At 36.4% G+C, this 25,684-nt stretch overlaps 1 protein-coding gene and 1 pseudogene across 2 annotated transcripts in view; one reads left to right on the forward strand and one right to left on the reverse strand.

Moving 5' to 3' along the window:
• The window catches only part of GOPC (golgi associated PDZ and coiled-coil motif containing), a 40,019-nt gene that overhangs the window by 5,122 nt on the left and 9,213 nt on the right, over positions 1-25,684 (reverse strand). The window contains exons 2-8 of one of the 2 annotated variants that reach the window (XM_015536011.2): positions 14,881-15,045; positions 13,319-13,342; positions 9,967-10,142; positions 8,770-8,935; positions 5,583-5,678; positions 3,615-3,779; positions 1,255-1,435 (exon numbers count right to left, since the gene is read on the reverse strand). In XM_015536011.2, the coding sequence (XP_015391497.2) occupies positions 1,255-1,435; positions 3,615-3,779; positions 5,583-5,678; positions 8,770-8,935; positions 9,967-10,142; positions 13,319-13,342; positions 14,881-15,045 (973 nt within the window). The remainder of the gene's footprint in view (positions 1-1,254; positions 1,436-3,614; positions 3,780-5,582; positions 5,679-8,769; positions 8,936-9,966; positions 10,143-13,318; positions 13,343-14,880; positions 15,046-25,684) is intronic. The other variant, XM_042987074.1, reaches the window with a different exon arrangement.
• On the forward strand, positions 18,283-19,554 carry LOC107179305 (annotated as a pseudogene).

The raw sequence follows: 25,684 nt of genomic DNA on the forward strand, positions 1-25,684 counted from the left end.
ACTTCAGCTAGCTACTTAATCACTAAGTGCTCTTCTTTGAGACCAGCATCCTAGTTCAGCGTGCAGACTCGGTGCTTTATGCATCCTTCCCATCTTGTAACACATGGTATTAAAAAAGACATGTACTCAAGGGTCAAGATTTAATAAAATGAACAGTTAATTTTACTATTTCATGAAACTGTCACTGTCTTTTTTTTTTTCTTACTCAGAGTAGATGGCAAGGAAGAAAACGATTCCTATAGTAGTAGAACCACTGCCTTGATTCGTACTAAGGCAAAAGTAGCTTTACTCCCATTGCTTTTGCACCATCAGTGCAAATATCGATTCAAAAAACCCACAAATAATGTTTTAGCATTATTATTAACAGTTTTTATCTCACGAATCCCCTAGAAGGGTCTCGGGGACCCCCAGAGATCCATGGATCACAATTTAAGAACCACTGCTCTACGTAAAAAAAAAAAAAGAAAAAAATTCTCTATGTAGAATTTTTCTTTAAAATATGTGTAAATAATAGCAAAGGAATTAACCCAAAAATCCTCAAGATCACATATCTGGATTCTAATAACAATCACCACAGTCTAATAACATATTCATATTTAGTCTATAAATCACTGTATTATGAGAGAAGAATCTGCATTAAGACAGCAAGATGACACTAAGATAAATCTATTCTAAAAGGCATATTGGTTTTTACTTCAGTCCCGAAAACTTGAATTTTTTTTATTTTTCCAGGATCTCATGTAGTTCAGTAACTGGTAATACACTTGTCTTAAAGTCCAAAAAGAATCCAGAAGAACTTCTATGTAAATAAAATTTTGGCATAGTGACCAGTGTACAATAAAACTATAAGCAAAGTTTCTGTTTGCTTATAGTTTTCTGTTCATTCTGTTCATTCATTCATTCTGTTAATGATGGCTTCCCCATCATTAAAACAGTGTTACCAAAGAAATCTAAAATCTGTATTTTAAAAGTTTATTAATAATAGGGATGCCTGGGTGGCTCAGTCGGTTAAGTGTCCGACTTTGGCTCAGGTCATGATCTCATGAACCGTGGGTTCAAGCCCCACATCGGGCTCTGTGCTGAAAGCTCGAAGCCTGGAGCCTGCTGCGGATTCTGTGTCTCCTTCTCTCTCTCTCTCTGCTCCTTTCCCACTTGTGCTCTCTCTCTCTTTCAAAAATAAGTAAACATTTAAAAAACTTATTTAAGTTTACTAACAATAAATATATTAAAAATAACTTTTAGAGTAATTTTTACCTTGCAACACTTTGATTTCCCCGCTTGTGTCCTTGCAACTAGCACCAGGATTACTACCTCCCTCTAATTCATCAAGGTACAAACGGTAGCGATGTCCACTCTCATCTTCGTACTCTACATTTTCATCATCAGAATCCACTTCAGGAGCCACATAAACTACTTCAAATTCAATCTCTCCTCTCTAAAATGAGGAAAGAAAATGAGGAAGTTATTTTAATTGTACTCAAAAAGGATTTCCAAATTCCTTGGGGTAACAGGCATGAGGAGAAAGAGAGTTCAGATGTAGCTCCCTTTCAAGACAACAAATAATGAAATTCTAGACTCTCAAGAGGTGGAAGAGAACACAGAGGTCATCATGTCCAGACCAACCCCGTGAATCCTAAGTAATTTCCTTTTAATATTACAGTAGCTCTTTTTACTGATGACAGTATTTTTGCTAACAGATCTAAACTAAAAAAAGGATGCTGAACTACTCAACTTACAAAATTCTGGAACAAATATTCACCTGAATAGTCATTTTGCCATATTGTACTTTACACAGCAATTTGGCAAATCCATCTAAGTAGGCAGATAGTAAAGTTGCAGTTAAGGGCATCACACAAACTTTTCCTTGACTAATTCAAGAAACCTTTACATGACGATTTCCTGGTTGTTACTGAACAGGTCTTGAACCTTTTCTTAACTTTCACTGAGTACCAAAGTGTTAAGGTAATCTGGTCACTAATAATAGTAATTATCATATTTATTATACGAAACTATATCCTTCAATCTTCAGAATAACCCTATTGTAGTATAGTCTCCTTTACATGAATGAGAAACCTGAGTGAGTCTGGAAAGAGCAGATAATTCTCCCAATATGATGAACAAGTAAAACAAAAAATAGAAATTTGACTCCAAAGTCCTTGCTTTTTCTACTAGACTAAATGTGTAATATCTGTACCCCTATTCTTGAATAAAACCTTGCATATGAGAAAAAGTTACAGATTATTTTATGTTTAAAAAACATTCCAAGTCATTTAATAAGAGACTATAACCACTATACGCAAGTCTGGTATTTGCAATTCTGAAAATTATGTCCTGCCTTTGCTCCAAAGAAAGTATGTCATTTTTTACTGCCACTCACTAAGTCAGTCTCTTTGGTTCTCCTCTTAATTATAGTCTTAATATAGTCTTAATATAGTCTTAATAATAATCTCCTGCTTCAGAATTTTAAAATGTGCTTGGCATTTCCTTAAAAGTTTATGACTGCCTGTCTGTATTTCCTTTATCACAGCTGCCATTCATCTCATTCTTACACTACTGGATATAGCCAAGTTTGGTTAAGAAAACACTAACAAAGAGGATAGGGTTGCATTCTTAGATCTCTCTTAGCAGATAAGCTTTAAAAATACCATTTTCGGAGGATAGATGGGTAATTCAGTGGTCTTCAGTAAAGTTCTAGATTAAAGAATTAGGTCTGTGCATAATAGTCATGAAAATGGATTCTAGGCTTAATATGAGGAAGAGCTTTCTAAAAATCAGCAATATACAGCAACAGAATGGACTACTTTATCATCAATAGGTCCCCCTCTAATGTAAATATTCGATTAGTGATATCATAGAAATTTACACCACATGTATGGTTGGACCAAACAAGCTATAAATTCACTTTCAACTTTCAGATTCAATTCCGTACTGATGACCCAACAAAAATCTCAATGTACTGTCAACACCTAATTTCTTCAGCTCTATTCTTGAAGGAAAAAACAGAACAACAACAACAACAACAACCCACCTTAAATTAACCTGGTAACAAATATGACTTGTGGATATGAATCCAAAGTCTACAATTTATTTGCTCTGCAACCTTGAGCAAATTATTTAAATCCTAAGAACCTTAGTTTACTCATTTTAAATAAGAGGGATAGGCTAAATGATTTCTAAGGACTCTTTCAGTTCTAACATTTATGACTGTGAAACCAATCTATGTCTAGCATATTGTTTTTTCTATAATACCTTCTATTTGTATAGTGTTTTTTAGTCATTAATGATGTTTTGCTTCCTAAGTACCAGGTCCTATTCTGAGCATCCTAAATGAATCAACATACTTAATCCTGACAGTTCTCAGATAAGGACACTGCAGCAGGGGACTTAACAAACTTGCTAAAAGTTACACAACTGTGGAAAAAGGCAAATAAAAGCTTTTTATTCAGTAAATCTGGATGAATGTGTTCTATAAAAGGCCCAAAGCAAAGGAACCTAGTATCCATATATGAACACTTTTATGACTGGAGAAGCCTCCTAAGGAAGTACAAAATATTCAATAGATTCAAAAGGAACCAATTGATAGATCCAATTTTCATTACATAAAGGGAACTTACCTGCTGGGAAAGAATGGTTACAGCTTCTTTATGCTTTGTGTCCCTTAGGTTGACTCCATTAACAGCCAGAATAGCATCTCCAACATGCAGCCCTCCACATCTATCAGCAGGTTGCCCTGGGTGGATCTCAGAAATGAGGATTGGAACACCATGTTCTTTCCCACCCTGGCCAAAAAAAAAAAAAAAGCGGGGGGGTGGGTGGTGAAGGGCAGTCAATTAGTTTACTCTTTGTATAGTCACATACCATTCTAACAATAAAATATCTTCTTAAAAATGCATTTCAATAAGTATACTGTATAAATGCTGAGTGAAATATTACTTGCTACTAGCACTCTCAACAATAGCCAAATTATGGAAAGAGCCTAAATGTCCATCAACTGATGAATGGATAAAGAAATTGTGGTTTATATACACAATGGAATACTACGTGGCAATGAGAAAGAATGAAATATGGCCTTTTGTAGCAACGTGGATGGAACTGGAGAGTGTGATGCTAAGTGAAATAAGCCATACAGAGAAAGACAGATACCATATGGTTTCACTCTTATGTGGATCCTGAGAAACTTAACAGAAACCCATGGGGGAGGGGAAGGGAAGAAAAAAAAAAAAGAGGTTAAGAGTGGGAGAGAGCCAAAGCATAGGAGACTGTTAAAAACTGAGAACAAACTGAGGGTTGATGGGGGGTGGGAGGGAGGGGAGGGTGGGGGATGGGTATTGAGGAGGGCACCTTTTGGGATGAGCACTGGGTGTTGTATGGAAACCAATTTGACAATAAATTTCATATATTGAAAAAAAAAATATTACTTGCTACTTAGGTAATGGTAAATATATTATTACAAGTATCAAAAAGTTTTCTCTGAATAAAACAGTAACATGCATGTGGTTTCTTAAACACATTCCAAAGCCAAAATATTGGCTAAACTCTTTTAAACATAAATAAAAATATTCTATGTATTAATATTCCACAGCACTGTTAGATTTTATCAACTCTACATCACTATGAATGGTAAGACATACCATTATTTTATGTACTACAAAAATCATTCTAAGAGTGTAATCTCAATTTCAGAGATACTAAAATGTGAAAAAAATATGCAACAAAGAATTGATGAAATGCAGTTATTTGGTGCCTTTCATTTTCTAGCTTATTGTGTGTGTATGTATATATATGTATTATATTTGTATATATGTGTATTACTTCTCCTAAAATTTATGCTCTTTGAGGGCAGTGCATTCAAAAAGGTAGGTAGGTAATCAATAAATCCTTAACAGATAAACTTGTTATTATAAAAATAATTTCTACATTAAGCAATACCAAAAAGCAAATGAACTTATATAGTTCTAAGTGTCTAAGTATTATACAGTGCCTAAGTATTACCAAATCAAAGATAGTTGTAAAGCCATCTTATTCATTCATCTGGAACAAAGCACTAAACAACAGCAAATGACTCCAAATATATTACTTTTTCCTAACAGGTTGCTCTCAGAAATGTTGCCCAAGATAAATGTTTGTAAAGGCATCAGATTTAGAAAGGATATTTGGACCCAAGAGCCAGTGAAATCTGACAGCAAAGAAATGAGACAAGAGAAAGATAACACATACACTCCAGAGAAAAGAACAATACAATATGGAGCCATTTAACACAGAAGAAAACAGATCCATTCCCAAAGGCTCCTAGAGGCAATAATAGGATATTGTATAGAACTATGACCCAAGGCATAATGAAAATGTTAAATTACACTGAAAAAAGTAATAATTTTACTAAAGTAGTACTTAATGGTCATTAGGAAGATTTACATACCAAAAAAAAAAAAAAAAGTTTACACAAAAGTGTTGGTGCCCAGGGGGATAAACTTATTTACTTAGAGAATATATCCAGAACGCTTTGTTTCCCAAGGATGTCCAACACAGAAGCATGATTAGACTACATAACTATAGAAAAGGAGACTGGAAGCACTACTTCTTACTGTAATTGAAATGCCAAGGCCTTCATGATCTTCCTTAAGGAGGAGAACTTTTCTAATTGGACCAACGCCTTGGCTTTTCTTTAAAGAGTCTTGATCCTTATTAGGGGAAAAAAAGAAGAAAAATTAGTACTATTTAAAAGATATATCAAATAGAATAAACCCATGCTATATAAGTTGCTTTTAGAAATCTTTATTAATTTCTTGGAATGGATACACAGTAAAGTGTTAAGAAATTAATTACTAGGTAAAATGGGAAAATGAAAACAGTTGTTCTGTTAATATAGTGAAATGTATAGATGATTTTCTCACTCTTAGGGTAATTTTTTTATACTGCTCATCTTTTATTTTTTTATTTTATTTTATTTTTTTTTAACGTTTTATTTATTTTTGAGATAGAGAGAGACAGAGCATAAACCGGGGAGGGGCAGAGAGAGAGGGAGACACAGAATCGGAAGCAGGCTCCAGGCTCTGAGCCATCAGCCCAGAGCCCGACGCGGGGCTCGAACTCACGGACCGCGAGATCGTGACCTGAGCTGAAGTCGGACGCTTAACCGACTGAGCCACCCAGGCGCCCCTACACTGCTCATCTTTTAAATGGTAGGACATTACAAAGGAAACTATTGCCAGGAATGAACTGATGAGCACATATCTTCAAGAAATAAAAGTTGATAAAATGTTTATTTTCATTATAAAAATATCATAAAGATCTACAACCATTTTAACTAATGGTTCCTCACTGACAGTGCGGAGCCTGCTTGGGATTCTCTCCCTCTCCCTCTCTCTCTGCCCTTCCCACTCTCTCTCAAAATAAATAAATAAACTTAAAATATATTGGAAAAAGAAAGAAAAGACAAGAAAAGAAAAAGAATAGGAGGCCAAGGATGGAAAGAAACTTTTATGGAGTGAGGGAAAGAAATGGATCATTTAAAGGGAGGATTCTGAGATGGACCTGAAGAACTGAAAAACAAATTCCTAATTGGTTCACTAATTACTTTTCCATTCTACTGAGCTCTGGAGTCTACTTCTTAAATAAAGGACTTTACTCCATTAATAATTCTTTCTCTGGTACCTTTATTCTTTCCTTTCTGTTAAGCTCCAGCCCTGTTCTGCATATAAACAAATTCTAAGCCTTTTCCAGCTTTAAAACACTATCCACGTAAAAACATGAAACAAAACAAAATAAAAACCCTGCAATCACCTATTATTTTTATTATCTGCCTTCCATCTTTCCTTAACCTTCACACGAAGTCAAACCTAACTACATCTACTTCCTTGCCTCTCACATTCACTATTCCAGTCACTGTAATTAGGGTTTTGCCCCCACCTGCTCCATTAATTAAAACTGTCTTCTCTACAGTCACTGGCAACCAACATGGCTATATCTAATAATGCACACTTTTTAGTTACTACCCTACTTAAACCTTGCACAAAATTGATACTGTTCATCACCCTACCTCCTTGGAACCCTCTTTTCCTTGGTTTCTATTATAGTACTTTCCCAGATGGCTTATATCTGACAGGTCCATCTCAGAATCCTCCCTTTAAATGATCCATTTCTTTCCCTCACTCCATAAAAGTTTCTTTCCATCCTTGGCCTTCTATTCTTTTTCTTTTCTTGTCTTTTCTTTCTTTTTCCAATATATTTTAAGTTTATTTATTTATTTTGAGAGAGAGTGGGAAGGGCAGAGAGAGAGGGAGAGGGAGAGAATCCCAAGCAGGCTCCACACTGTCAGTGAGGAACCCTATATGTGGGGCTCGAGCTCATGAACTGTGAGATCATGACCTGAGCCAAAATCAAGAGTCGGGCGCTTAACCGAATGAGCCACCCAAGAACCCCTATTCTTTTTATTTTCCACACATTTCCCTGGGTTAATCAATTCCATTGTTTTGATTATAACAGATAGATGATTTCCCTCATATTTCTTCAACTCAGACTTCTCCTAAATTCCAGAGTCATATATCCAATGGGACACATTTTGTTTGACCCAATAGGACCTCAAACACTACATGCTAAAACAAATCTCATCATATTTCCCCCCAAATCTTCCTTTCTTCTGTTTGCTTTATTAAACGAATGCCATCATCTCACTGAACTGCCCACACCAAATACCTAGACTACTCTTCCTTCTCATTCACCTACTTAACCAAAAGCAGTTAATCACCAAGTCCTCTTGATGCTATTTCTCTCAAACCTGTCCTTCCTCTCAAATACACTTCCTCTTTGTCCATCACTCTCTCCTCAGCTTACTAAAGTATCTTCCTAACGTATCTCCTCGACTCTAATTAGGCCCTCTCCCGGTATATCCTCTTCACTATACCAAAGTAATTTGTCAAAATAATGTTAAATCTTCAGTCCACCATTTTATTAAAAAATCCCATGTTTATCAGATTAAATTTCATAAGCCTTTATTTAGCATAATTTTTGTCATTTGGCCACTGCCTAGAAGTTAATGGTCCCCAATGTCTGACATTGTAATTCTCACTCTTTGCCCACCAAGTTCACGTACATATCAATTCTTCTTATGATAATCTTTGCAGAGGCAACAAATACTTTAACTGTTTAAGGCCATGCTTTATCTGGTATGAAGATATGCAAGCCATTGGGTAGGAGTCAGACATGCATAAATTTTATTATGGTAAGGCTTTTATTATCAGGCAGCTGTAGTAATGAAATTTAATAAAGATTTATCCAGATAGAAAAGCTCTTGTACAATGGTAGCTACAGAAACAGACGATTGGACACAGATCTCAAATTCCACCTTAATTCAAGACCAAACAGGTGTAAATGTTAGTTCAAAAACTACAGTTAAATCTAGTTACCAAAAACTATTTTATAAACCACCCCCCAAATACTTGCCAATTTATTAATACGACCACAAGTTCTCTGCTAAGCTTGAAAAACAAACTTAAACATGCCTAATTATGATCCAGGAAAACTCTGAAATATGAGCCAAAGTAAAAGTAATATATATTTGCTAGCAACAGTTAAGTTTTCAGAAACATCACTTTTAGGGCATTTCAGGATAAGTCAGAAAAGAACTATATGTATCTGCTCTAAGTAAGTTTAATTCCGCTTTTACTTTTTAAGTAATGGTTTTAAATACTACTAGAATAAAAAAAAATGGAAAGGATTTCTGACTAAAGAAAAGAAGAGGCTAAGTAAGAAACAGGAACAGAGCAAACATACGTGGCCTGGAGGAGCTTGCATTGGTCGTTTCAGATCATTACGTCCTCTACAGGCTCTGATCACAGTTTTGTGACGATGCAAATGTATTTCGGCTTCCAACTGGTTCCAAAGCTTATCATGAGCTGGTCCCTTCATATCTCGTCCTAGTAATTGTATTTGTTGGACCCTTTATATTGGGAAAAGAGTTAATTCAGTTAGTTTTTCATTACTATAATTTTTATTACAGAGAGAATTCACAAGAATTACTGAATGCAAGTAGCTTTTACATATACCTAAGTTAGTATTAAAACTACTATTCAGGAACCTCCTGATGGCTTTCAGATTTGTAAAATATGAAAACTCTGAAAAGAACAGATGTCTTCAAGGGAAAACCAGTTTTAAAAACAAAGAATGAATGAGACCTTTTCTAATCACATACTTCATTCAAATGCATCTAAAAAACAACTTTTGAGACTAATGTCAGTGAACATGTTTCATGTCTTGCGTGCAGTCAGGGCAGGGCAATAAAATCAGATACTACTGACTACTAGTCTTCACATGAAACTAACCGTACAAAAACATTTCTTTTAATGATAGCTTCTTTTTACAAAATGATTATTTTAAATATGGTAAAAGTTACTAGAAAATCTTCAACATGACAGAAATTATTTTTATTTGCTCCACATCAGTTCTTAACATGATATCAAAACAAGGAGTAAAAAATTATTTACCAACAATAATAAATCACCAAAGTTTGTGAGTAGTTATTTGTAAAAAAATTAATGCAAGCAGAACTGTTTTATTATAATAAAATCACTGCCATTCAAACATGTTTTAAAGGGTCAAGAAAGACTGGGTTTCAACGATCACAGAAAAAATTTCTTATGGAAGTCATGCTGTATATGTGAACATCATCTTTTATGGTTTCAAGGCACGAAATGGCTGAAAAGTGCAGATCTGGAGTTATTAGCATTTCATAGTAAGTTCCTATCAAGTGTGTGTGTGTGCGTGTAAACCAGAAATATTTATGTAGTACAGTGAAATAAATCTGCAATTTTTAATGCTATCAATATTAAGTTAACAGTAAGCTATAACAAACTGTAAAATAAGTCTTAAGGTAAAGATTAATGTTTCATTTATCACAAGAGGTTAAGAGTCAACCTCATTAAATACCCAATTCATTACCTAAGAATATAAGGATACCCGTTTTTTACACACCTTCCTGCCAGTTCCTTATCTAAGTACTTGGCAGCCAGTCTTGCCCCATAAACTTCAGCCTGGAGAACAGCTATATGTCTACGAAGGGCTTCATTCTCTTTTCTCAACAACTTCACTTCAGCTTCAAGTTGAGCTTCTTTCATTTTTTCTTTTTTGTTTGCTTCAAGCTCTCTCTCCTAATTAAAAAAATAAAAAAACCAGCACAATGTAATGAAAATACACTTAAGGCTTTTTAACAACAGACCAATTTCCTCAGAATACATAAAAGCGCACAATCTACAATACCAACAATGAAAGCATATGGTAAAAGTTACCACTTTGTTTCTGTAAAATGGAACAAAGATTTGGACACAGTTCTTTTTAACTAGTACCAGAAGGTACTGGGACCACTTCCACATAAGATAATTGCATGCCTTGGAGTACTTTGACACTGAGGATACTAAGAGAGTTAGTCTTCTCTAAGCTAATATCATATACTAATAGGAGTGGTTTCAATGAATAATTGAATCTGCTCTCTATTTACTTTCTAAGAATGATGCAAGAACCTAGACTAAAATAAGAATAGTCACACTGGTGGTTGTACCCAAACATTTATTTAACTTTAATGCAACAATTCTATAAACAAGTCAAAATCCTTCAGCGGTGGAATAGATTCCACAGCTAATTTACCTGAGAGGACTACAAGAAAGTTGCACTGCTTAAATTAGAACACATATTCTAATTTTTTAAAGAACATTTGATGGAAAAAATAAATAAATAAAGAACATTTGGTGGTCATGGAAAAATGCTGGTAACAACTGCATTGAAACATACGTTAAAAAATTTCTCTACATAAGCATATGTATGGTACAGATTATCACTGAATTGGGGGATCTGACTCATCTATTTGTCCATATGTTAAAGTGAATGAAGAACTGTTTGCTGAGGAAAACAGGGCCCCACTTGCCTATTATGAGGTAGGACGGACATCCATTTTTAGCTCTCATAAAAGGATACCATCGTATGCTCCACTTGGTAAACAGCCCATATATGTGAATTACAAGTGTTAGCCAGAGTATAAAACCTCAAGATCTTTGCCATCAAATTTTTATCACAAGCTCACATGTGAGAAATAATGTTCAATTTACCTTAAAATTATATAAAGTACAGTATGTCTATTCCTATAAATCAGGAGTTACTAATGTAAATGCCTTCAGGACCCAAACACAAAACAGACAGGCCGATACAAAACAAAGTAGAATGGAAAACAGAAGGTACAAAATCTAAAGGCAGTCAAGTTCAAATACACACACAAACTCTGTGGCCAAACAAAACTCTTCTGAGAGTTTAATAATGGCCCTGATAGATATTTTAAGTGTTACTTTTGGATCAAGAAAACTATCCAAACACTGTAAACTTCCATTTATTTATCCTAAGTAGAAGTGTTTTTACTGCCTTACAGAACTGTTTTTACCAACTCACTGATTCACAGAATCAGTGACAATGTGGCTATATTTGTTGACGAGCTGTGAAGACACTGTTTACTATGTCCCCTTTGTGAGACTTAAAAATCTAGGGGCACCTGGGCGGTCCAGTCAGTTAAGCATCTGACTCTTGATTTCAGCTCAGGTCACGATCTCACGGTTATGACATCAAGCCTCACGTCGGGCTCTTCGAGGAGTACAGAGCCTCTCTCCACACCCCCTCTCTCTGCCCCTCCCCATGCACGCGTGCACTCTCTCTCTCTCTGAAAATAAACTTAAAAAAAAAATCTTATTAAAAAAAAAATCTACCTCAGCACCAGAAAGATTTTTATCTTGAGCAAATGGCAAGTGATAGTTTCTACTGTATGGGTACTGATTATTGTAATTATTTCCCTTTTTATTCTGGATATTAAGAAGCTGAGAAATAAATTCTAAAAACTTTTAACAACTCATGGAATATATTTTGGTACTAATTTAACTGTCTGCTTTGGTCAACTGTTCTGACAATAGTATATCAATAAATGATATAAACATCACTATATGATATATTCAAATACAAGGCTGTGAGTACCACAAACTTAAAACACAAAAACATAATATACAAGCTAAAATGAGTAACTACCAAATGTTGGATATACTTATCACGTCTTTGATTAAAAATACTTGTTATTATTATAAACAGAAGAAAATTAATTAGCAGCCTTTTTCAGCTTCTGTAAAAAAAAAAATGTAACCATTAAAACCTAACTTCCAGATACTGTTTTTAAAGAATTTGAAGAATAATCTAGAATCCTCCTTTTATAACAACTTTGGAATTACTAAAATTGCAATTTATTTCAGAACCTATTTCCTAAAAGGCAAGTATCAATTCCAAAAAACCCCCCAAAGTTTGGATAACATGAACAAAAATCTTTTTTATGACATTTACTGGGGTTAATGCTGTTTGTGTCAGAAAAAAGAGTTCTTAGAAGACCAGGTACTCTTTGGTTTATGGGCTAAATAAACTTTATGTTAAGAATTACCTACTTAACAATTACTTCAATGATCTATTTACATAATATTTATTGAATGTGAGAAACACATATTAAGCCACCACTTTGTCTTCACAATTCAAACACCTAATGAATCTGGCAAACTCTTAGGCCTAAAAATAACATTTGCAAGCATGAAAAGGACAAAGAAAACTGAAGTTAATCACTTTTAGATTTAAAAAAAAAAAAAAAATTTTTGTTAGCCTGTTTATTATTAGGTAACAACCAAGAAACTCATGTTGTATTTAGATAGTCAAACACTGTATTTTGAAAAGAAATAAAACCATAAGATAAATTGGAGGCTGATTAGATTGGGAGAGTGGGAAAAATATTAAGAACTTACATATTGTTATTTTCTAAAATAAATTCTGACAAGGAGTTTCAAAATTCAGTTGTTTCAAAGGCCACACAATTATTCCAAGACTACTAAAAGGTTATGGCACATGCAGTAGATGAGTAAGAAACCAACATGCACATTCTTTTCCTGGGGATAAACTCAAATAGAAGAAGAGGAAAAAGCTATTTCTGCTTAATGTATCTTTGAAATATTCAAGTGAGGAAACCAACTGCTCTTTTGAAGTAGAGGTTTGAGCAAGTTACAAGGCTCAGGAGTTGTCAAACATTGATGGGCTCTGCAAATAATGGTTATAAAATTACAAACAAAAGAAAAATCTTTAACAACATGTAGCGAAAAAGAACGAAGGGCCACCAACTGAACTTTTCAGGTACTGGCACATGAAAAAATCACCATCATGACCATCGTTTTCAAATACAAAATGACAACACTCAATATGCAAATAAGACACTAAGAACACTTCAGCATGACATATTAAAGCAAAACAGAAACGGGACACTTACCAGCTCCTCCACAGAGGGGACAGACTTAAGATATAAGAAAAAAGTTTCATAATTAGAAAAATGTCAAACAAATGAATTTATCTAGCGGTATAATCATTATAAGGAAAATTCCCATATGTTGAATATCATTTGGATGAAGTTCATTAGAACAAATATATTTGCAAATCCATAAGCAATAGTAACTATATAGCATTAAAATTTTTTGTTTTACCAAAATTAGTCAACTCAACTAGTTCAGTGACTTTTGACTATAGCACCCTGATTAAGATCTAATGTTAACACTTCAATTCTTTTCTACTGAAAATGTACATTGTTGCTCAATGTTAATATCAAACATCCCAAAGAAGCAGTTACAAATCTAAGTCACTTCAGTTAAACAAAACAAGACTACCAACTTAGATCCATAGAATTTCTGAATTGTAAAGGTTTAAGGAGCATGTAAACATTCATTTAAATAAATTCTAACCCATCAGTATTAGAAACTAATCAACCAATCAAATGGAATTAACTGAAAACAGGGAAAACTTAAAAATGTATTACTATCATCATCCCATTTCACCTCTCCCAAGCTGTACCTGTCTTACTGCTGTGTCCCCTGTGGTCAACAAAGTGGCACATAGTGCACACTTAATATATGAGAGATTAAGCCGACATGAGACTTAAAAAAATTTTTCTATTTAAACAACCTATATTATGAAGGCAAAGGTTAATTATGGAAAATTTATGTAATGAGTATTATACAAACATTACAAAACGTTTAGTGACAGGAAAAGTGCTTCTATGAAGAGCAACAGAAAAAATGTGCCACTGGTTGGCACCCAATTCCATTTTCCCCTTCATCCTTATTAACAGAACTCCAGTTTTACTGGAGGGGGTCATGTGACCAAATAAGAGGCCGAAATGCAAGTCTCAATAGCCAACGAGATGGCTAAACTGATTGGCAAAAATCGCTGAGGAGGGTTTCATGAAGAGTTCCTTAAAGAAGGCTAATGAAGCCTGGAAGCATCCTTTTGCCCTTTTCTTAGATTCTTCCTTCTTCCTGCCTGGAATAAAGAAATCCTAAAGATGGAAACTATGAGCTAAAAATGGCAGAACACAAGAGTAAAAAGAACCTGGACACCCAGTCTCTGTAGAGCTATCATACCAGCTCTAGACTACCTACCTCGGGGCTTGAGAGAAAACAGTTTGTACTATTCAAGAATAATCCTAGTGTTACTTGGATTTCTGTTATATGCAGCTGAACTTAATCCTAACTGATCCAACAGGGGAAAAAAATGTTTATGTGTTATAATCACAAATATCTTTTAAATGTATGTACACAGAGATTTTTCAAAGAAGAAAACAAAATCCTATTCTAAGTATCAGTTGCTTACTGATGTTATCACTTATCACCCCCAGGTGATGAGACAGTGGATGATCACGAAGATCTTTACATCTCCTGTGTTTTCTGAATTTCCCACCATGAGCACATATTACCTTTTATAGTCAAAAGCCTCATTAAAAACCGTGCTCTTTGCCCTCTAAAATATATGTAAGTATATGTTACCTTCTAAACTACTTACCAGTTTTGCCTTAATGGTACCAGAGTCAACACTCTGGCCAGTTTGAGCATGAAGCTGCAGCTGAATAGAGTGCAACTGTAAAAGCTGATCGTGGACTTCCTTCTCCAGCACGACTTTTTCTGCCTGGGTCTCTGTCAGTTCAGATTTCAGATCTACCAACTGTGCCTTATGAAACAACAACAAAAAACATCAAGTAAGCTTAATTTTATTTTGACTCAAATAATAATTATTCAAAAAGGACACAGGCTACCTGTAAAATGAACAGAGGAACACCAGAATGAAGAGATGAAGTGACTGAGCTCTAAGACATCCATCTAAATAGTCATAAATGCAATAGCACAGGTAAGATACTGGAGTGGTAAGAGAACTAACTCTACCATCAACAGCATCTTCTTTTATTTTATTTTTTTTTTCAGTAATCTCGACACCCAACGTGGGACTCAAACTCACAACTCCAAGATCAAGAGTTACATGTTCTTCTGACGGAGCCAGCCAGGTGCTCCCATAAACAGTATCTTCCAATACAGAATGTTACTTCCATTTTACTTTGCTTACTTTAAGAGGGCTTTTCACTGTTTCACCTTTACCTACAAAGTTTATGAAAATATAAAGGTATGGGATGGCTCATCATCCTTAGCGATAACATGTTTTACAGTGGTTCACTAACATTAATGGTGTATTAGAGGAGAGACCAGGAAGTAGCCACCCCAGAGAATACTAGCTCATATGAGCCCATCCACTATCTATCTAGTAATTATTTTAGGTGCTGAGGTGTGAACCACTGAGGTCACAATGGGCCTAAATATCAGAGTTAACTATAAGCTACAGTTAACTGTTACAACGTAGCAGAACAACCCCTCAAAACCACTTATTCATTCAAGTTGGAAGTTTTTCATTTTTTACACTTAAATGTTTTATAGTTGTGCACGGGATGTCTCGTGTGTCTGATCTTCCCAATCACCAGTAGATCAAAGATTAAGAAAAAGGCCTTAGTTTTCTATTTAATTCAACGTAACTGTACTAAGCATCAAGGGGCTCAGAACTATATTAGCTCAAGGAGAAAAAAATTGTGGAAAATACTTTTAGAATTATAGATTATAATTATTTATGTCTTGGAGAAGCTTTCTTATTTATTAACTGAGGTAATATATATGCAAACCAACTAAAGAAAAATGTGGCAAGTTACGGGCGTATTTAGAATCGGTCATCCCAAGGAATTCAAAGCAAAGGAAGATTTAAAGAGGGTTAGTGAAGGAAAAAGAGTCTAGAGGTGCTTTGAAGTTAAGTGACAAGGACAAAATTGTAGTAGTAAAACAGTCTAGAGATGGAACGACCAGAAGAGGCAGAAAGAGACCAGAAGCAACTGAGGGAAATTCTCTGGGTATAAGCGACCAAAGGACTAATATACATCTCTACACCCCAACTGCACCAATCAGTGCCTAGGACATAAAAGATGCTCAATAAATATCTTTAAGTTGAGATGAATTCTAATACTGTAGAAGTGCTCTTGCATGCACACTCTCTCTCTCTCCCCTTCCCTCCAAACATACACATATACACACAGGCGCACTTCTTATCGTGAGTAGGAGAATGGGCACAAAGGGGTAAAGGGGACTGGAAGCTACAGGCTTTTAGTTACAGAATTTAAGTAAGTCATGGGATGGAAGGTACAGAATAGGGAACATAATCAATTGGTATTACCATAGCAATGTATGGTGAGAGATGATAGCTACACTTGTGATGAGCATAGCACATAAGAGTTGTTCAATCACTACACCTGATACTAATGTAATATAGTGTGACAACTATACTCCCATTAAAAGAAAAATTTAAATGCGAGGCACCTGGGTGGCTCAGTCGGTTAAGCGTCCAACTTCAGCTCAGGTCATGATCTTGCAGTCTGTGAGTTCAAGCCCAGCATCGGACTCTGTGCTGACAGCTCAGAGCTCGGAGCCTGTTTCAGATTTTGTGTCTCCCTCTCTCTCTGTCCCTCCCCCCTTTGTGCTCTGTCTCTCTTGCTCTCAAAAATAAATAAAACATTAAAAAAAAATTTTTAATGTAAATGCTAAAAGAAATAATTACATTAGTAGTTGACTCTGTTCTTTAAATGTAATGAACATATACAAGAGATTACAGAAGAACTTCATTTCCATTGCCTTCTAAAAGAGTGTGTAATACTTTTACAAATACTCCTAATTGAAAAACGTAGAAAAAAAAAACCTTACATGTATGATAAATGTGTTACAGATCTTCTTCCCTTTAACAAAAAAAAATGCCCACCAAAGAAAATTATAAACATTTATAATCACCTCTTACCAGACAATGTTCAGTACATTTTGAAGACTGCTCCTTTAAAGTACAACTAAGTCTTGCCTAAAAAGTTCTTCTTAGTCAAAACAAAACAACCTACAGGTTTTTACAGTGTTTGAAACAAGATAACCATAAAAGGAAAACAAAGATTTGAATAATATGCACTCTTTTTAAGCAATATGAAACTTATGCTAGAGTGAACCTATATGCAGAAAAGGTTTAACATAAGTCATTTACTCTATAACAACCCTCACCTATTTTTTCATTACATTCACTTTCAGTCTGCATTTACCTTATTATAATATACTCCTCTATTCCTTACATTTCCTATAAACTGGAAGTTAGATCTAAAGGTTTAATTAGAGGCACCTGGCTGGCTCAGTCAGTAACACATGGGGCTCTCAATCTTGGAGTTAGAAAGTCAAGCCCCACGTTGGGTATAGAGAATACTTAAAAATTAAAAAAAAAAAAATCTTTAAAGGTTTAATTAGATTTACTTACTAATTAAATCTTTGTGGCAAGGGATATACTGTATGTTTCAAAAGGCATACACTGCCTGGTAGTCCCACAATGATTTACCTTTCAAATCAAATATCTCATGAATCATTAACAATGGAGTAAAACTTCTGGAGTTAAGAGATTGAAGAGGCATAAGTGGTATTCATTAATTAATTCGGCAGATTAATATTCAAGTCAAAAATGATTTTAGGGGTGCCTGAGTGGCTCAGTCGGTTGAGCCTCCGACTTCAGCTCAGATCATGATCTCACGGTTCGTGAGTTCAAGCCCCACATCGGGCTCTGCGCTGACAGCTCAGAGCCTAGAGGCTGCTTCGGATTCTGTGTCTCCCTCTCTCTGCCCCTTCCTCGCTCATGCTCTATCTTTGTCTCTCAAAGATGAATAAACGTTAAAAAAAATTTTTTTTAATGATTTTATTCTAAAAGGGAAAACAAAAACAAAAACAGGGTAGTACACAGGTTTTTTGAATGTGGCCCATTACAAATATGGACTCTTCATTAAGTCCGTTAATTTCTCAAGAGGTTGCTCAACTTAAAAAGTAAGAAAAAATTCTTTACAAGGAGAACATGCAGATATTAAAATTCGAAGCCCAGTTTCTCTGTTCCTCCTTGTTCAACTAACAGTCACATCTCCTTGTGCAGTGCCAGCCAGATCCCTGAGAAAGGATGGTTAAGGTCAGAGAAAATGGATTTGGCCACATAGGACACCTGGTCACCAGGGCGGCTTTTAACTCTGGCAAAGTTAATATTGTTGACATCAATGACCCCTTCACTGACCTCAAATACATGGTCTACATGTTCCAGTATGATTCCACCCATGCAAATTCAATGGCACAGTCAAGGCTGGAAACAGAAAACCTGTCATCAGTGGAAAGCCTATCTCCATCTTCCTGGAGGGAGATCCTTCCAGCATCAAACAAGGTGATGCTGGTGCTGAATATGTTGTAGAATCCACTGGTTTCTTCCCTACCATGGAGAAGACTAGGGCTCACTGGAGGGTGGGGCCAAGAGGATCATCATCTCTACCCCTTTTGCTGATACCCCCATGTCTGTGATGGGCATGAACCATGAGAAGTATGACAACTCCTTCAAGATTGTCAGCAATGCCTCCTGTACCACCAACTGTTCAGCTCCTTCAGCCAAGATCATCCATGAAAACTTTGGAATCATGAAAATACTAATGACACAGTCCAGGCCATCAATGACACCCAGAAGACTTTAGGTGGCCCCAATGGGAAGCTGTGGCATGATGGTTAAGGGGCTGCCCAGGTCATCATCTTTGCTTCTACAGCCAAGGATGTGGGCAAAGTCATCCAAGAGCTGAACAGGAAACTCACTAGTTTGGCCTTCCATGACCCTACCGTCAATGTGTCAGCCATGGACACCAGACCTGCTGCCTAAAGAAAGCTGCCAAACATGATGACATCAAGAAGATGGTGAAGCAGGCATTAGAGGTCCCCCTCAAGAGCATTCTGGGCTCCACTGGGGACCAGGCTGTCTCCTGTAACTTTAACAGTGATACCCACTCTTCCACCTTTGATACCTGCGCTGGCACCGCCCTCAATGACCACTGTATCAAGCTCATTTCCTGGTATGACAATGAATTTGGCTATAGCAACCAGGCAATAGATTTTATGTTCCATATGGCCTCCAAGAAATAAGAGTCCCCTGGACCAGCCCCATTGAAAGCATAAGAGAGAGAGGGAAGCCCTCATCTGCTAACGAGTCCTTGCCACAAATCATCCCCTAACACAACAAGACCCCTCTTGACCTTGACACAGTTTCCATCCCAGACCCTCTGAAGAAGAAGGGCTTAGGGAGCCCCATTTTGTCATCCACATCAATAAAGTACACTGTATCCTCCCAACAAAACAAATAAATACAGTAAAATTAAATTAAATTAAATTAAAAGCCAATCTTATTTTTAAAACAAGTGTTTCAAATTTACTTTAAATTTTGTAATAGTTAAGTAACTCTTTTCTAGTCCATGATATAAGCATTTTAGCTAAGAAAACTTAGTCACTGATAAATTTTATGTCAAAATTAGAAATTTACATATTTTATATAATGGTTATCTTTCTAATACCACCAAATTTTAGAATTCAAAGAGAACATAAAGACTACAATTATGACAGTTACTATTTACATAATGAAACCAAGGCCAATCAAAGTTGCTTTTATATCCAGGGCTACCCCACTGGTCAGCAGCAAAACAGCACTTTGAACCCAATTACTCCCAGAACAAGGTAGTGGAAGTGTTATCAAGCAGCTGGTCATAAGGAAAATAAAACTGTTTCTATAGCGACAATACATATGTTTAACTTACTAACAATATTCACAGCTACCACAAAGCAAGCATCTATATACCATATGGCAGGTATATACACACCACACATGATCTGTAATTCTTACCATACTCTCCAACTTTTTCTTAATAGTTAAGGAAACTGGAACTCATAGTTTAAGCAATTTACCAGAATCACACAGCTAGTAAGTAATAGACTCCAAATCGTTCTGACCATAGAAAAAGCCTAAGCATCTTTTACCTCGCTGTCTTACCCTGGCCACACTGTAACTCGTAAAGAGCCAAAGTTTAAAGGAAACAGGTGATTTCAACCTTCAACTCTTATTTAAATTTTCAAGTGATATACCAAAAATGTTTTTTTTTTTTTAATATTTTTATCTTAGAGAGATAGCATGAGTGCACAAGCTGGGAGAGGGGAAGAAGGAGAGACAGAGAGAATATTAAGCAGGTTGCACATGCAGCGCAGAGCCCCACACGGGGCTAGATCCCACGACCCAGGGATCACAACCTGAGTGGATTCAAAAGTTGATGCGCAATTGACTGAGCCACCCAGGCACCCCCAAAAGTATTTTAAAAAGCAAAACCAAAATAGTTAAAAACCATGTTACATACAGACTTAATTTGGGATACGATCTTTTCCCCTTCCTGCACTTGATCTTGGGAGATTCATTTAGAGAAAAAATAAAACAAAAGCTGATCATCAAGATACTCTATCCCTACACAGTAAGGAAAAAACGATCTCATTCTAGGAGGGTCTCTGGGTCTTAAGACCATAGCCTTGGGGCACCTGGGTGGCTCAGTCAGTTAAGCATCCAACTCTTAATTCAGCTCAGGTCATGATCTCATGGTGAGATCGAGCCCTCTGTGGGGCTCTGTGCTGTTTGCAGGGAGCCTGTTTGGGATTCTCTTTCTCTCTCTCTGTCCCTCCCCAGCTCATTCCCCCTCTCTCTCTCTCTCTCTCTCTCTCAAAATAAACACATAAACATTAAAACAAATAAACATGGGGGCACCTGGGTGGCTCAGTCAGTTGAACGGGCGATTCTCGATTTTGGCTCCAGTCACAATCTCACAGTTTGTGAGTATGGCCTTCACTTCACGTGAACCAAGCCATTTAAATCAACCACTGGTGAGATTTTCTAAAGCAGTGATTCTTAGCATGTGGTCCAGCTGGAATGGAGTCTGGAGATAGATGAAAATTTGAGGCATATTTTGCAAAGTAGGAATGAAGTATTCCCCAAAATGAAAAAGACAGGCAGTCTATCTAAATAACACTAGAGTATTATCATCACCACTTATTTGTATTTAATGCAGCCATTACTACTCTATTCTCATCTCATACTCTTTCGAAACATCCAAACTTTTCCAACAAGGTAATTCCTTTCTAAAATAATCCTTTATTACTAGATTCCACTGTGCAGCACCAAAACCAAAGGAATTTTTTGTTCAGTTTCCATTTTGTCCAGACCTTAATCCTCTATGTTATCTGCTAAAAATACACAACACTTGCATTTTTCTTTCTAAACATAAGCTAATTTTTATTTAACAGTCTTATGGAGAAAAATGACAATTACTTTAACTTAAGCACCCTTCAAAAACCTCTTTGGGAGAGGATCAGACTAAGACAAGAAATTAGCAAACATCAAGTTGTATGGCAGGGAACTTGGATGTAGCTCAGTCATTCGTTTCAGTACATCATTCAGCTCTTTTAGTAACATTTTAAAAGGGCCAATCTAGGAACCTAAAAAACCCTGGTAAAATATCTTTATTTTGCACATGAGGAAACTGAGGCTCAAAGATATTGAGTGGCCCCAAATTACAAATCGCATGGCATTAAAACTCAGACCTCCTGACATCTTTTGTAATCCGGCAGTAATAGGGACATGGTGACCAAGCAGTCCAGGGCCCCCAAATAAGATCACATCCCCAGACCTCAGACAGGGCTTTAAGCAAGAGACTCAGAACATTCCTCATCTAGCTAGCAACTCCTTCCCCGCGCCCAACAGTGGAACTCATGTGTGTGCACAGATAGACACACATGCAGGAACAGAGACACGCATACACATAAAAACATACATTCCCCAAATTGTTTAAGAATTACAAAAAAAAATAGCTGACTCCAAATAGCAGTTGACCTGTAATGAACTGTAGCACAGAAAGCTGCTGATAAAGTAAATATAATCTCACCTACAAATTTACCTACAAATGTTTCTACACATTCTGTTTTAAAGTACGTGCACAAAAGGTAATCACTTCACTAAAAAGAAACAAGTATGCTTTTAAAAGTCTGTATGTTTTTTTATGTTTGAAAATGCAGTTTAGGATGAAAGTACAGATTAGAATTTAAATCTCTAGCAATTATACCATTTAATGTCAATATCTAAGACTTATCATCTATACCCACCTATTTCCCGAAAGGCTGTAAAGCTCACAAGATAAATAAAAGAAATGTAAAAAATAAAAAAAGGCTGTAAAGCTCACAAGATAAATAAAAGAAATGTAAAAAATAAAAAATAAAAATGTAAAAAAAAAAAAACTGCGCCTGGGTGGCTCAGTTGGTTAAGTGTCCGACTTCGGCTCAGGTCATAATCTCGCGGTTCATGAGTTCAAGCTCCATATCCGGCTTGCTGCTGTTAGCATGGAGCCTGCTTCGGATCCTCTGTTCCTCCTCTCTCTGCCCTTCCCCCATGCTCTCTCTTTCTCTCTCTGTTTCTCTCTCTCTCTCAAAAATAAACAGTCAAAAAATAAAAATAAAAACATATAGAGATGGCAAGGTTTCACTAAAAAAATCCACCTCAATACAGTTTATTGTGTATTAAATTTAATACTGAGTTTCCTATCAATAGGAAAACCTTTATATATTATATAATTCTCCTTGACTCATTAAAAGAAGCAATGCCATTTTATCTGGTGAGACTCCTTCTTTCCTGGAACTAAACTTTTAAAAAAAAGTATCATAGGAATTGTTATATATATAGGATCCTGAGCGACAGCAAAAGCAGAACAGAGCCATTCCTCACAGGGACTTTTCTCCTGTGAAAAAAAGTCACAGGGAAAATGCAACTCATGAAAGCATTTTGATCCATTCCGTTTTTTCCTTCTACTCCTTCAACAGAGCAGAACAACGTCTCAGCCCTAATCTGAGTTAACCCATACCTCTTATAAAGAATCTCCCTCTGCCTTCCTGTTCCCCACTGTGCCTGAAGTACTTAGCATTGCTCCAACCACCCAAGAGTACAGAAAGACAACAGATCCGATTCTAAAACAAAGACTGTGACCAAACAGAAAATATGTTCAGAGGTCAAATATAAAAACCTCTGCCACCCCTCAAGATAGGAAATAATATTCCTCGTTATTACAAGTCAGCTCCTGAAAGAGCCTGCACATCTGGCTTACAAAAGTTCTGTGAGAAAACTGCCTATTCGCTCCAATTCCCTCTATACAAGCATAAAAGACCACTAACTTCATCTGTCATCATTCTTCTCCAAACTGCTCTGCAGTTTAAGACCAGCAAACTTGTTTTTGTTTCTAAACTACATTCATTCAGCAAGTATTTATCAACTACCAACCACATGCCAGGCACAGGCTGGGCTCTAGGGAGACACTGGTAGGTGAAACAAATGGGGATCCCGGCCTGCAAAGCGTGTAGTAGCCTTGTGCAGGAGGCGGCTTGTGAAGAAAATGAGTGGCATATGTAACAGCACTAATGGCATTATATGCCAGGTACTTTTTGGAACATATTCATACTTTAATTGTCTTAATCCTCATGATAATCCTCTGAGAGACACATTTTTTGTACAGAGAAGGAAACTGAGGTGCAGAGAAGTCAGGTAACTTGTCCAAGGTCATTACAAAGCAAGTAACATAATATATACTTACCAAGTGTAAGCTGTATGAAAGAAACTAAAAGAAGGGGATTCGTGGGGTGGGAGAGTACACTTACTCTTCTGAGAAGTGTTCCAGTTGTTGTCAGAGCAGCAATTCTCACAGGCCTGTGGGACCTTTTCAGGGCATCCACAAGGTCAAAACTATTTTAATACTAATAAAGCATTATTTGCCTTTTTCACCATGATGACATTTGTACTGAAGGTGCAAAAAGCAATGAGTAAAATGTGTTTGCAGTTAAAGAACAAAAAGCTCATTTAAGAATGCCCGTGATGAAGCAATAAAAATTATAAATTTTGGGGGGACGCCTGGGTGGCTCAGTCAGTTAAGTGTCCGACTTCAGCCCAGGTCATGATCTCACAGTTCGTGAGTTCCAGCCCCGCGTCAGGCTCTGTGCTGACAGCTTGGAGCCTGGAGCCTGCTTGGGATTCTGTGTCTCCCTCTCTCTCTGCCCCTCCCCAGCTCATGCTCACACTCTGTCTCTGTCAAAAGTAAGTAAACTTTAAAAAAAAAATTATAAATTTTTAAAAATCTCAACCCTTGAGTACTTCCTTTTAATATTCTGTGTGATGAAATGGGAAGTGTGCATAAAGCATACATGCTACATATCAAATCATGTTGTCCCAAGAAAAAGCACTTACGCAATTGCTTGAGTTGCAAAACCAAACTGTTTGCATGGAACACCATTTTTACATGAAAGAAGAACAGGGATCCTTGGGTGGCTCAGTTGGTTAAGTGTCCAACTTGAGTTCAGGTCATGAGCTCGCCTTTCGTGAGTCTGAGCCCTGCATGGGGCTCTGTGCTGACAGCTTGGAGCCTGGAGCCTGTTTCAAATTCTGTGTCTCCCTCTCTCTCTGCTCCTCACCTGCTCGTGTTTTGTCTCTCTCTCTCAAAAATAAATAAACATTAAAAATTTTTAAAAAAGAAAGAAGAACAAATACATTACTATTGGTAGACATATTCTTGACAACGATTAAGTGAATCTGTTACTTCAAGGCAAACAACTGAGAGTATTATTGCCAATGATAAGAATTTGTGTTTTCAAATGAAAATTAGAATTCTGGAAAAACTGAAGCTTGACAGCTTCCAAACACTTAAAGGATTTTCTGATGAGGCTAGTGATATTAACAAATAGGACTTAAAAAAAAATTTTTTTTAATGTTTATTTATTTTTGAGACAGAGAGCAAGCAGGGGAGAGGCAGAGAGAGAGGGAGACACAGAATCCAAAGTAGTTCCAGATTCTGAGCGGTGAGCACAGAGCCTGACACAGGGCTCAACCCCAGGAACCATGAGATCATGACCTGAGTCAAAGTCGGACCCTTAACTGACTGAGTCACCCAGGCACCCCAACAAATGTGTTTTTTTTAAATATTGTACAATGTGGTGTACCCACATTTAGAAAATCTGCATAACTCAGCAAACCAGTATTTTCAAATGACCAATCCATAATGTTAACATCAGGACTCAGTAAGAGATCCATTCAATGACTACATACATAGACCAATGTATTTTACTTTAACAGTGGATGAAAACTTCATTGATTAGAGTTTCAGACTCCACATTGTAACTAACCTTTAAGAAATTACTTTTTAAAAAAAAAAAAAAAGTTTATTTATTTTGAGAGAGAGTGAGGGCACAAGCAGGGGAGGGGCAGAAAGAAAAAGAGAGAAAATCCCAAGCAGGCTCCACACTATTAGTGTGGAGCCCGAAGTAGGGCTCAAACTCATGAGCTGTGAGATCATGATCTGAGTTGAAACCAAGAGCCAGACACTTAACTGACTGAGCCACCC

Source organism: Panthera tigris, chromosome B2, assembly GCF_018350195.1.
Source record: "Panthera tigris isolate Pti1 chromosome B2, P.tigris_Pti1_mat1.1, whole genome shotgun sequence".
Lineage (NCBI taxonomy): Eukaryota > Metazoa > Chordata > Mammalia > Carnivora > Felidae > Panthera > Panthera tigris.